Genomic DNA, 13,883 nt, shown 5'->3' with positions numbered 1-13,883 from the left:
ATTCTATTGATTGCCGCGTTGACTCACTCACTACCCAGCAGCCTTATGTCAATACGAGCTCCTTTCAAAGTCTGGGCTTTGAGCGTTTCCATAATTCATCTTACCCTAGGATTGCTTTAACTGTGCTTCCATCAGCAGACACAATTGTCACAGTGAAAAAAAGAACTGCAAATTGCAAATGGTAAAGCTATCTTTTTCAAACACTAACTTTGGCTAAGGGACAGAGATTTTAGAGTAATTGAAATACGTATTAAATGTCTATTACATAGTGGGCACTGCGGAAGTATCTTAATATCGTTAATCATGAGAATCATCCTTTGAGATTGTACTATTAAATCCTTTTTATAGATGAAAAATTGAGATTGGTTAGCTTGAGTGACATGTCCACCATCATACACTGCTAAACCTCTGTTGCAGGAATGGACAGAGGTTTTCGTTCAAACTCTATGGCTTTTCCTCCAATACTTAGGTATTGTGAAGTCATTACATTTTCAAGCACCATATTCCAAAACTAAATCATTCATGCAAGTTTGGAGAGTACTGTTTTTCTTTCTTTCTTTTTCTGAAACACAGAAAAGAAAATGTTTCTTTTCCTTACCTAACAGCACTACTGCCCACATCGAGGTCTTGTGCAGTGACGGCACCAATGATGGTCCCAATCGGCGTGTCTTCGTAAACCTCCATGGTGTACAGCGGCTTGCTGAAAACCGGCGGCTCGTCCACGTCCAGCACGCTGATCTTCACCGTGGCCGTGTCCTTGAACGGGCCCGCGGAGTGAAACCGATGGTCAAGGTGGAGGTTGGAGGCTTCCACTTTAAAAGTATACGCCTTCTTTGTTTCAAAATCTAATGGCTGTAGGTAGGACAAATCAGAAGTGAAGAGATACATTCATATAGAATGTGGCAAAGATGGGGAACGTTGCTTCAGAGCATTCGCAAGTTAATACCAATTGCATTGGTTTCAAAAACTTATTTTCCTTTGTAATTAATGGGGAAGGGAATATTTTAAGAAAAGAATCACCCACGTGTAGAAGATTCTGGGTAACTTGTAAGGATAATCAGTTACATACATTAAAATGACACATATGCGCACATGCATGCTAGGTAGGGCTTATTCGTTTCATATGAGCGTTTAAAGCAGCGAGAGAACAATTTTAAGGGAAGCATTTTCAGCTCTTATACAATACTGCCATCTAGTGGAGTGAAGCAGTAATAAAAACATAAAATTGAAATAGGAGATTGAAGATACTCTTTAGATTTCAGTTAAAAATTTGGTATAACAAAATATGTTTTTTTTTCTCAGACCACTTTTATTATCCTGACAATAATATCATTTTCTATTAAACACTTTTGAATAACAAAGGACTGTATCAGGATTTGAAAACATTCACAGTGGTAATTATGAAGAGTTTCGGTCTTTTGTGTGCTCAGCATTGTATACATAATTAGTAGGCACTGTAATGCATGGTCAGGATATTTTACCAATAATTAAGGCTTTGAACATATATGACCAAATTAAAGTAGAGTGTGAAACATAATATTTGAAAGTCATTTGTCCAGGGAGTTACTGATTGTCTCTTTTAACTTTACCACTACTTGCATTCACTTTTATTCTGAATATTGGTTTTATGTTCCCCATAACTGAAAATATTAGATTCTATAAATATGGTGTTGCTGTGGTGCTTTATTTAAATGAAAACTTTAAGGTCAATGGCTCTGATTTCTAATCACCTATGAAAAACTAAGACAACATGAAATTAAAATTAATATAGTGATTTTCTGGGACCTTTAAGTTTCTGTTTTATAAATTCATTCCCTCTAATATGACTCCAATGACCTGCTAATTGTTGTGTCGACACATCTCTTTTTGCCTCAGTGCACCAGGGGGAAATAAAGGAGGTATATTTCTCTCTTGTAAGGAGAAGATTGCTGTTTTATGCATTTTCTCTGAGGGCGGAAAAAGAAAATTTGAAAAATCACTGTGAAATCCTCAAAAACGTTCACAATTCCATGGAGTTTATTATAGCGAACAGTAACACCTCTTGGACTTGACATTAAATCTCTTTCACAGTAATTTTCATTTAGAGGGATCTATATTTATTTTCCCTATAATTATTCCCTGTATTTCATCTAATTAATCCCATTCTTTTTTTTTTTTGTGAGGAAGATCAGCCCTGACCTAACCTCTGATGCCAATCTTCCTCTTTTTACTGAGGAAGATTGGCCCTGGGCTAACTTGCCCATCTTCCTCTACTTTATATGGGACGCCATATGGCTCGAAAAGTAGTACATCGGTGCGCACCCAGGATCCAAACCCGTGAGCCCTGGGCCGCCGGAGCAGAGTGTGTGCACTTAACCACTAGCCACCAGGCCATCCCCCAATTCATCCAATTCTTATTCATGTTTTTTTATCTGCTTTGTACTCAATGCTTTCTCTTACTTTCTATATTTTTAGTTACCTCATACTTATTTACTTCAATTTCTATGTCCTTCTTGTTAGGAATTTTGACTTATCTTTAAGCCAATAAAAGTAAAGAATGGTGTGTATAATATGCCCTGGTTGATATTATAGATATTGATTACATGAATAGAAATATAATGTCTAGAAAAAGAGAGGAGATCGTCCCATAATGCTCTTGTTGTGATCAGCCCACAGTTTGACTACCGTGTTTTGTTCAAGGAATCAAACTTAAAAAAAAACACCAACCAATTGCCAGAATAGGATAGCAAAACATTATTCAAGCGAAAAATATAAAATGCTACAATTACTGGAAATGTTCAGCCTGGAATGTTAAAGATCAAAGCAAGACAAGACACACATTTTTAAATATTGAAGGGCTATCATGCTGAATGTCACTTAGGCTTATTCTATTAGTCTCTTATTAGAATTAACAATTTAAATTATTAAAATGGTAACTTTGGGTAAAAAAAGGAATAAATCTCTAAAAAAATTACACTATTCAAAATTGAGTTAATTTAAAAAATATCCATGGCCTTTGGGGTGGTAGGGACAGAGATACATCCTGGGAGGACAGGAAGATGCAATGACAAATGAAGCTTGCTCTCTCTCTACATTCAACAAACCTAGAGAATAATGAGAACACATCATCTTGTTTAATGAATGGGTTGTTTGAGGAGGTCCTAAGTCCCCCGTCATTTGAAGTGTTCGAGAGAAATCGGATGCCTTAAGAGAAGTCTGAAAGAGATCAATGTATAAGGTAGAAGGCTGCACTAGTTAATTTAATTTAAAGAACATAGAAAAATATATTTTCTGTTTTTGTAAACTCTAAATGCTCTATGAATGTTAAACAATATAATTTGTCTGCCATAAAGATCCCTAACTTCTAGTGTAAGACGATTTTGACTTTATCACGTCAGGTCCTTTTACCTAGAAAGCTAATGGAGCTGCCCTGGTTCATACTTACTCCTTTTTCGGCACAGAATTAACTTCTACCTTAGAATGTAGGAGTTCATACCAATTGTTCTTTCTTTTTCTCTCTACTCGCTCGTAGGCATTCAAATGTCTCTGATTAGCTGTATGATGAAGTGAATTCTTTCTAGATGAGATCTAAATTTTATTTAACTCCTTGAGGAGCATTCCACAGCTGTCTGATGGACTTGACTCCCCCTTCAAAGTCTATTTCAAGCCCAGAAATAAGGGAGAATTCTGGAATCTTTTCTGCATTTTTAGTAGATCAGACATATTCTATCTTTTAAGAACCTCTGACCCGTCACAGCAGGCAAATATTTGGTGGTCAGGGAGAAATAGAGTAAGATGAAAGAACCTTTCTGTACATACAAATTTTTTTTGTACAGAACAACTGAGAACTTATATCCTTCAGTGATATAAAGAACTGGAGGAAATTGTAAGAGAAATGCCACAATAATCTCCTAGGTAGCCTTATTTCTTCATGACCCTGGCCCTTAGGCAATGCCACTTTGCAAAACCAGATAGCTCAGAAAGAGCAAAGAGAATCAATGCTGATATCTCTCTGTTTGACTTGATCCAACCCATCTGACTGACTACTCTCTACTTTTTTTTGGAGGGCAGCACTGAGGAATGAAATTCACCTGACTTTACAATCAACAAAAACCCTAATATTTGAAATAAGCATAGAACAAACAGTATTACTTTTTTATTGGTAGAAAATTAATCACATTCTATGACAGACATCCATTACTATGAAGTTGAGCTAATTTAGCTCTTGCACAATAAATAGAAACCTTTGTGGCGTTACTTGGGGCCCGTTCAATTTTATGAACCTTTCTAGAAAAGTAAGAAAATGATTGACTAAGAGAATTTACTTGAGAAACTCCTTGCTCCTAAGGGTATTTCAATAAAGGAAAGTTAGTGAGACCAGAATTTTCAGGAAATAATTCACATTGTAGAGAGTTGTACAGTAAAAAACCATAACTATGGAGAAATAATATATGATATATTTAATTGTTCTTCAGAATATAAAGGAAGAATGATAGAATTTTTGCATCTTTGTTTTTAGCCACTTTCTCTGCTCTTACTTTTCTAAAATTCAGGTCATGAAAAACTGCATAAAATACTTAAGTGCTAACTGATTTTCTCACTTCAAAGAGGGATAAGCAATTTTTGGCATAAGATACAAAAGAATAACTCTCTGGGCTCTTCCAGGTCTCATCATGCTTCTAGATACTGTTGAATGGAAATGGATAGCCATAGTTATATTTTGAGGAATTTGAAAAACAGCAGCTTTGATAGACAGACTTCCAAGATGTCCTCAAGATTCCCACCCCCCATGACCTGTACTCTTGTACAATCTCCTGCCCTGGAGTGTGTGCGGGGCCTGTGAATTGCATGGGATATCACCTCATGAATTTGTTAAGTTTTATGGAAAAATAAACTATGCAAATATAATTAAAGTCCTTAATCACTCGACGTTGAGTGAATTAAAAGGGAAATTTTACTTGAGATGTGTGAACTAACCATGTGAACCTTTAAAGGAAAGAGGCAGTCCAGATGATTGGTGGCTTTGGAGAAAGAAACTTCTGAGTGTAGGAGCCCACCTGCAAAGTGCCTAAGAGGTGCCTATAGGGACTGAGACTGGAACTTGGCCAATAGCTAGCAAAATATAGGGACCTCAGTCATAAAGCCATGAAGAAATGAACTCTGCCAACAACCAGTAAGCTTGGGAAAGGTTTCAAGGTGGGAAGCCTCAGGTGGGATCACAACCCCAGTCTACACCTTGATTTCAGCCTGAGGGACCCTGAGCAGAGGACCCCGTTATACCAAACTCGGACCTACAAGACCTGTGCTTCCATCCCTCTACTTTTTACCGTTCTATAGTTTCAATCTTTATGATGAACATGTGTCATTTTCACTAACACAGTAAAGTCATCACTCTTAATAAAATGTATCCTTTAGTAATAAGACTCTGCTGTCTCAATCATATAGTAGGTCTTCAGATCCAATGGAAAGGAATGTTGTCAATGAATCCAAATGACTGAAGGCTGTACATTTATCTGAAACAGACTAGATGCTTTTGAGGGCAAGCAATTAGAAAATAGATTTATACAAGGTTGACCCACGCTGAGAAGACAATAGGAACAAGCACTTGTAAAGTAGGTTTATTATACAAGGCTGAACACAAAGATAAGGCTTTCAGATCAAGCATCTTTTTTTTTTTTTTTTTTGGTGAGGAAGATCAGCCCTGAGCTAACATCTGTGCTAATCCTCCTCTTTTTGCTGAGAAAGACAGGCTCTGAGCTAACATCTATTGCCAATCCTCCTCCCTTTTTTTCCCCAAAGCCCCAGTAGATAGTTGTACATCACAGTTGCACATCCTTCTAGTTGCTGTACATGGGACGTGGCCTCAGCATGGCCGGAGAAGCAGTGCGTTGGTGCGCGCCCAGGGATCCGAACCTGGGCCGCCAGTAGCGGAGCTCGTGCACTTAACCACTAAGCCGCAGGGCTGGCCCAGATCAAGCATCATTTTAAAGGCAAATCAGGTTTCCCAAAACTTAGTTTTATGATCAGTATAATAGCCAATTAATTTATTTGTTGCTAGCACTTTCCCATTCCATAAGGAGTTATTCTAAAACTCTACCACTACTCAAGTCACACAATAAATCATCCATAGATGATGTCTGTACCTACTTCTTCAATTTATTCAAATCAATTAACATCCAAATAAATTGAATCAAATGTTTGATTAGATTTTACTGTGTGTCACAGTAGGAGTTAAGAATATAGTGGTTAAGAAGTTAAATTAAGTCCATTTTATCATGGACCTTATATTGTAGAGATGGAGAGCCACAATAAAAAATAAGCAAATACATAACTTTGAGTTAGAGATAAGATTTATGAGGAAAACAGTCAAGGTAAGGAGACAGAAAGACAGGAGGGGGCAGACGTTACAGAGAGCAGGTAGGAAGTGCATCTCTGAGGATGAATACAGGAAATGAGGTGAGAAGAACCAGGCTTGGAGAAATCAGGGGGAAATGAGCCTGAGGGAAAGGCAGAAGGGCAAAAGTCCCAAGGCATTTTATTCCTCCTCCCTACAAGTATTTCTTGAACATCCTACCATGTTCTAGACCTCATGATAGACGCTGGAACTAGACAATGCAGGCCAGAATCGCCACCTGTATGGAGCTTGCTGTCTCCTGGGAGTTGACGGACAATAATAAGATAAATAAGCAAAATATCTAGCATGTTTGGTGGTAATAAGTGCTGTGGAAAAATACAAAACTTGGAAGACAGGTGCGTGTTATGTGTGATGTATCCCATCATCATTGAGGAAGGAATTCAACTCAGCATTTTATAAAAAATAGTCAAATAATTATTTGATGGATAAATGTTGTTGCATTATTAGGTGAAAATGCTCATGTAACGAAGGGGAAAACAATCAAACGTGGCCATTTCTAAAACCTGGATGTTAGTTTTTGACAAATTTTAACAAATTTCAAAAAGTAGTCAGTTCTAATTTTTTTAAATCTTAAAAGAACAATGGAATTACCAGACAAAAAGTGTTTTGTAAATAAAAATATTAAAGTGAAGAAACATCCATTACATGCAACTTTTATTTCTAAATAAGTTCGTTACAGAACTATTTATTAGAAATGCTTTTATTTTTTCTGTGGGCAAGTTATACACTCTGGGTTCTTGTAGCACTGCACATTTTTGATAGTTTTAATGAATTAACTTAAGAATCATGGGCATTAGCTCTATGCCCATAGTTTTCTGACAAATTTCTGGAACAAATTCAGTAACTAAGTCAAAAAACAAAAAAGAGTATTGAAAGAACTTCTAGTGTTTCTAGCTGAGAGTTTTTTTGTGATATTTTCCTAAAAATGAGAGAAGATTTCACTATTATAAATGCTTAAGTAAAATGCATGTTTTCTATGCACATACAGTAGAAATCATGAGTATCTGGGGAGGACAATTATCTTAACTTCCTTAAATGACCAATCTCACATTTTACTTCTAACCTATATTGTTCTTAACAATAGTTGAAAGTTCATGCTTTTCAAACATATACTATAATTTACTGCAAGCCGTGTGATTTAGAAAAAGTTTTCTTTCTTCTCTGAGCTTCATATTTGCCATTTGTATAATCAGTAAAACACTATTTTTCTAAATAATTTAAAAAATACGTTATATTTTACATAGTATGTGAGAACTAAGAAAAATAATGCATCATAAATTAAAACAGTAAAACAACCGAAGGTATTTGTTCTTTTAGTCAACAAAAATTTTAAACACCCTATTTCAAGCATTTCCTTTATCATGGCAACACAAACATAGATATGATAAAGTGCCTTTAGGGGCTTAAAATATAGTAGCAGGAATCAGATGTGTTTAAACTATGAATGCCATAAGTATCATAGGTGTTTTGACAGAAATGCTGATATTTAGGAAGAAAATAAGATGTAATCAACTTTGCTTAAGGCACTCATGGAAATCTTTGGTGTGAGGTAGGGGCAAGAAATGTTAAAGAACAGGAAAGCATTAATTAACATACTTATATGGGGCAGTGCCTTCTATGCAAAAGGAAGGATAGCACAGTATCTTTGGTAGAAATTGCAATAAATTTGGTGTAGTTGGAATGCAGCATGTGTGTGTGTGTGCATACGTGTTTGTGCATGTGTGAGTATATGTGTGTGTGTGCAAGAGATGGTAATAGAAAATATACCATTTGCTCTGTATCTTACTATTGATGGGAACCAAAAAAGGATTTAAGCATGAGAGTAAGACGAACAGAGTTAAGTTTCGACCATTCATTCAGGGAGGAAAGGAAAAGTTGCATGAAGATAAGGTGTGCAACTCAGAGAACAGCCATTGCGGGGGTGGTAAGGAGTAACCAGGAGGCTTGTAAGTCAATCCATGAGGAGGAGAAAGAAGGAAATTTTAGTCCATGTTCAGGAGAAATCAGGCTTAATGTCGGCTTCATGTCTTATTTGTCAGGAGGAAGTTGATGGCAATGGAAGCAGCATAAGAAAATTCTAGGGGCCGGCCCCATGGCGTAGCTGTTAAGTGTGCACGCTCTGCTGCTGGCAGCTGGGGTTCAGATCCCGGGTGCACACCGATGCACCACTTGTCAGGCCATGCTGTGGCTGCCTCCCATATAAAGTGGAGGAAAATGGGCACAGATGTTAGCCCAGGGCCAGTCTTCCTCAGCAAAAAGAGGAGAATTGGCATGGATGTTAGCTCAGGGCTGATCTTTCTCAAGAAAAAAGAAAGAAAGAAAGAAAATTCTAGATTTCTGATTTAAGAAACTAGAGAGGAGGTGAGGCCTTACCCAAGAAGGAGAAAATATGAGGACGCACCCTTTTGTTGGAAGAAGAGAAGGAATTTGGCTTTGGACATTCTGAGTTTAAAAAGACCATGGATCTCAATTAGAAACGTCTACAAGGCAGCAAACAATTTGCATTGGCTATGTCAATTTGGGGACTAATTTAAAGTTGATAAGATTGTTTAGGGAAGTTAGGTAAGGTGTTTGAAGGTGAAGACAAGTATTTACCAAAACAGGAACATAATATTTACAGAAAGAAGTAAAGAACACCACTTATTTTTCTTTGAAATTATGCATGTCAGACTGTCTAAAAATAGTAGTATTTTAAACTTTATAAATTGAGGTGTATGTTTGGCCATATGAAATACGTTTTTACAAATTTTATTTTCATTTTTTTCTAAGAGTTATTCAAAAATTAACCACAAGATGGTGATATGCTACCAAATCATTTGCTGTGAACTCACTGCCTTGACATTTAAGATTGCAAAAAGAAAAGGAGTTTTAGTGACTTACAGCGCATAAGTAAAATGTAAAGTTTCAGTGGGCTCGGTTGAGACCTTAGTCTATTTATTAAAGGTTCCTGGTGAAGAATAAAGTATTTTATGTCTTATGTTTTCAAGAAAAAAGAAAGTAATTTTTCTTTGGATTCAATGTGATCACATTTACGTATATCTGAAATGAAATAATATTGCCAAGTAACACCAAAATAGTAAGGATTTTTTTAATTCCAAACAAGTTTTACTTATTTTAAAATAAATAGGAAATCACTTCACCATTTTTTATTTTAAACTGATGCTATCATTACTTATTAGTTCCTGATAGATATTTTTGTAGAAATGGTACAGAACTGCTTGAGAAATTAGGCAAGATATTAAAATTGTCCTTTTGCATAATTTAGGTATTCATCCCACTATTTAATTGCCTAAATTTCTAAATCAGTAACAAGAAAGCCACAATGCTTCTATAAATACATGTATTTTCAGTTCTTAAATGTTTTTAATTCATATAACTTTATATTTATATCCAATAAGTATATATTTATTCTCATTTATCCAGTAGGAAAAAACTCTACTGACTGAAAATATATTTCATTTAGCTTTTAACTTAAGAATTAAATTGCTGCATTCAAAACACCTTATTCTCTCATTTTAAATGTAGCCGATCTCCTAATTTTTACATGGGATATAAAATTTAAAATGCTTTATTATCCTGATTTTGTTGGTGTTTTTATTGTTGTAATACTTAATATATAGGGCATTTTTCATTTGTTTATACTTTGCTCAGTGCAATATGACATAAGTATAGAATAAGAGTAGTCCTTTTTTTAAGCAATATCTTGTGCCTTGGAGAAATTTATAAAGTTTCATAATGTTATTCTGAATTCAAAGTGACACAGTGAAATGACATTCTCTCACAGGGCTCATAAACTGAATCCAAGTTAAAGTTAAAAAATAAAATAAAGAAAAATACCTTTTTTCATTTTTCTCACCTCACATAAATCTGACCTTCATTTTTACCCACTTAGACCAGCCCCTCCGTGGATAGAGAAAGAGGATAGAGGAGGACATAGTAAAGGGAAAACAAATAAAGATTTTAGAGATAAAACAATAATGAGAATATGTGCTTCAGAGAACTTTAAGCATTTTAATTTATTGTTAAGTGAGTTAAAAAAAGAAAAACTCTCGGAAAACAAAGAATATCATGCTCTAATGTTAGCCAAACAATTAAAATAACTCTTGTTTAAAAAACAGCTACATATTCAAATGTAGACTATATACTTTAGGACTTTCGAAATGCATTTAGTACACTTAAGAACATAATTCCTATATGAATTTTGTTTTACATCAAAACTCTTCATTCCAATTCTACACCGAGATATTGAAGGGAAAAGTTTCAAAAACCTAATTTTAAGATCATTATGGAACTGAAACACTTCCGTTGATGTTTACATACATCTTTATTATTATGTATCTAATTCTTTTAGGACTTCTAATGATAAGTTCAAGATAAAGTTTTCTAAGAACTTACTGGATCTACGCATAAATAGTTGCATAATATAATCTTCACTCAAAAAACTCTATTTAAAGAACTGCAGGCCAACAGGTACATGAAAAGATGCGCAACATCACTAATCATCAGGGATATGCAAATCAAAGCCACAAGGAGATATCACCGCACACCTGTTAGAATGGCTACTATCAAAAAGATGAGAAATAACAAGTGTTGGCAAGGATGTGGAGAAAAGAGAATTCTTGTGCACTGTTGGTGGGAATGAAAATTGGTGCAGCCACTATGGAAAACAGTATGGAGGTTCCCCCTCAAATTAAAAATAGAGCTGCCATATGATCCAGCAATTCCACTTCTGAGTATTTATCCAAAGAAAACAAAAACACTAACTTGAAAAGACATATGTACCCTCATGTTCATTGCAGCATTATTTACAATAGCCAAGATATGGAAACCACCTAAGTGTCTACGGACAGATGAATAGATAAAGAAAATGTGGTGTATATGTACAGTGGAATATTATTCAGCCATAAAAAAGAATGAAATCTTGCCATTTGCGACAACATGGCTGAAACTTGAGGTTATTATTCTAAGTAAAATAAGTCAGACAGAGAAAGAAAAATACTGTATGATCTCACTTTTACATAGAATCTAAAAAACATCAAGCTCATCGATATAAAGAACAGATCGGTGGTTTCCAAAGGCAGGGGTTGGGGGGTAGGGTGAAGAGGGTCAAAAGGTACAAACTTCCCATTAAAAAATAGATAAGTCATGGAGATATAATGTACAGCATGGTGACTATAAGTTAATAATAGTTAATAATAATAATATTGCATATTTGAAAGTTGCTGAGAGTGAATCTTAAAAGTTCTCATCACAAGAAAAAAGTATTCAGTAACTATATATGGTAATGGATGCTAACTAGACTTATTGTAGTGATCATTTTGTGATATATACAAATATCGAATCATTATGTTGTACACCTGAAACTAAAAAAAATGTTGTATGTCAGTTACACCTCAATAAAAAAGTAATAATAAAGAACTGTAGTTATTTAAATTAATCTTGAGTTTTTCATGGGCTTTATTCAACTGAATATTTTCTTATTATTTTATTTTTACAAAATCATGCTGCCATGTCATATATGTATATGTATATGTGTATATGTATAAGTGTGCACACAGATGCATTCAATACCATATTACACCAGATAGCTAGGTAGGTAGGTAGATAGATAGATACATAGATAGAAAGATGATAGAGAATTTTAAAATTTTGTTACAAATATGTCCTCCTGAGTAATCTTTTAAAAATTTAATAGATGTAGTTTGTAGGTTGCAATTTTCTTTTGCAACAGTACAATGGGTTAGCAGGCAGGGATTGCCTCTGGTGATTCCTCGTTTAGAGATTAAAAGAAAGACACTGAAAACAAATCTATTCAAATGCTTGGTGTAATTTACCAGATGATCAGAATGTTTATAAAAATCTGTTTTGGCTGTTCCTTTAAAATCTAGCCAGAATCTCACCATTTCTCACAACCTCCATTGCTACAAACAGCACTGTCTAGATCTCCATCATTGGTTTCCTGGATTATTTCTATAGTTTCTTAACTGGTCTATTTCTGTTCTCACTTCTTAGTCATTATGCTCCTCAGAACAGCCAGAGTACCCTGGCTTGACAAGGGTCAAGGAAATTTAGATCTGAACTCACCATGGGCTTCCCATATCGTGATCTAACTCAAGTCCTTGGCCTGGCCTACAATGGTCTCCAAGATGGGCCCTTCCTCTGAGTCTTTGACCTCATTGGCTACAGACCCTGCATTCACTGCACTGGGCCTCCTTGCCCAGCCTGCTCCCATCTCAGAGATTTTGCAATTGCTGCTCAATCTTTCCAGGACACACATCACTCAAACACCACATGCCTCATCTTTTGCTTCTTTCAAGTCTCTGCTGAAATTTTACCCTAACAGAGAGGCTTTACTGACTATAAGAGCCACCACCCTCCACATTACTTGTCATCCCCTTTACTCTGCTTTACATTTTTTAAACTTGAATTTGATATTATTGACAGTGCTTTTGGATCTGTTCATTGTCTAACTTCTCCAATTAAACGGAAGCTGCTTGAGTCAGGGAATGTGTCTGTTTCATTCAGTGCTCCATCCCGAGAGTCCAGATCAGGGTATGGGATTTAGTGGCTGCTCCATCAATATTTGTTGAATGAAGGAGTGATGTTAGTTGTGGGTGAGCTTTATTTAGATAAATTTTATGCCAGCAAAATGCACAATTATTCATCCAACGCAGAAGGAAAAGGAATTTTTTACTTAGAGATATACTTTCCAGACTATTTTCTACATTATGTAAAGAAATTTTAATAAAGATATATCATAATTCCCCAAATCTCAATTTTAATCTAGTTAAACAATTGAAAATTCTCAAAAAATTAAACAAAATAAATACAACAAAATAAATATGTCAAACCCTTTATGATATCTTCATAAGCTAAAAAGGGAAAAGATGTGTTCTTATTCCTTTACTGATGATACATAATAAATAAATATGTACAAAACGTTGATTTGTATAAGTGAATCATTACCTTCAAAGATTAATCCATTCTGACATAATAATATAAAGGAATATGGTTAGCACACTGTACCCTTTTCAGTTGTGTTAAAAAATAGATAAGAAAGCCACACATTTTTCCAGATTGAAACTTAAACATCAATTATTTATTGGCATAGATGGTAAATGAGGGTAAATAAAAATAAAATATAAAATCATATGTGTAAATATAAAAAAATTTATAATAAATATATAAATGTAAGTAAATATATAAATATAAATACATATACTATACACAATACAACTCTTTTGTATCTCAATTCTATTTTGTAAATATAATTAATTTTATACTTAAATTTTATGAACCATCAATGTAAAATATTTTCTATTATTTCTTATATTAAGAGAATTTATATTTGTTCCATTTGAATTGTTGTCTTTAACCATTTAAATGTGGTTAGTTTTGGAGATCATTTTTAAAAAATTAAGTGACGAGAATTTTCACTGATTTTTTATTGAATAGAAAAGAGAAAAACAAGCAAAACTACAACAAATAA

General features: G+C 34.7%; 1 protein-coding gene across 2 annotated transcripts in view; it reads right to left on the bottom strand.

Annotated features, from left to right (window-relative positions):
* The window catches only part of CDH12 (cadherin 12), a 285,437-nt gene that overhangs the window by 46,507 nt on the left and 225,047 nt on the right, over positions 1-13,883 (bottom strand). For both annotated transcript variants that reach the window (XM_058564303.1, XM_058564304.1), the window contains one exon: positions 599-852. In XM_058564303.1, coding sequence (XP_058420286.1) covers positions 599-852 — 254 coding nt within the window. The remainder of the gene's footprint in view (positions 1-598; positions 853-13,883) is intronic.

The sequence above is a fragment of the Diceros bicornis genome, chromosome 20, assembly GCF_020826845.1.
Source record: "Diceros bicornis minor isolate mBicDic1 chromosome 20, mDicBic1.mat.cur, whole genome shotgun sequence".
Taxonomy (NCBI): Eukaryota; Metazoa; Chordata; class Mammalia; order Perissodactyla; family Rhinocerotidae; genus Diceros; species Diceros bicornis.
This window is presented reverse-complemented; position numbering and strand designations above follow the sequence as displayed.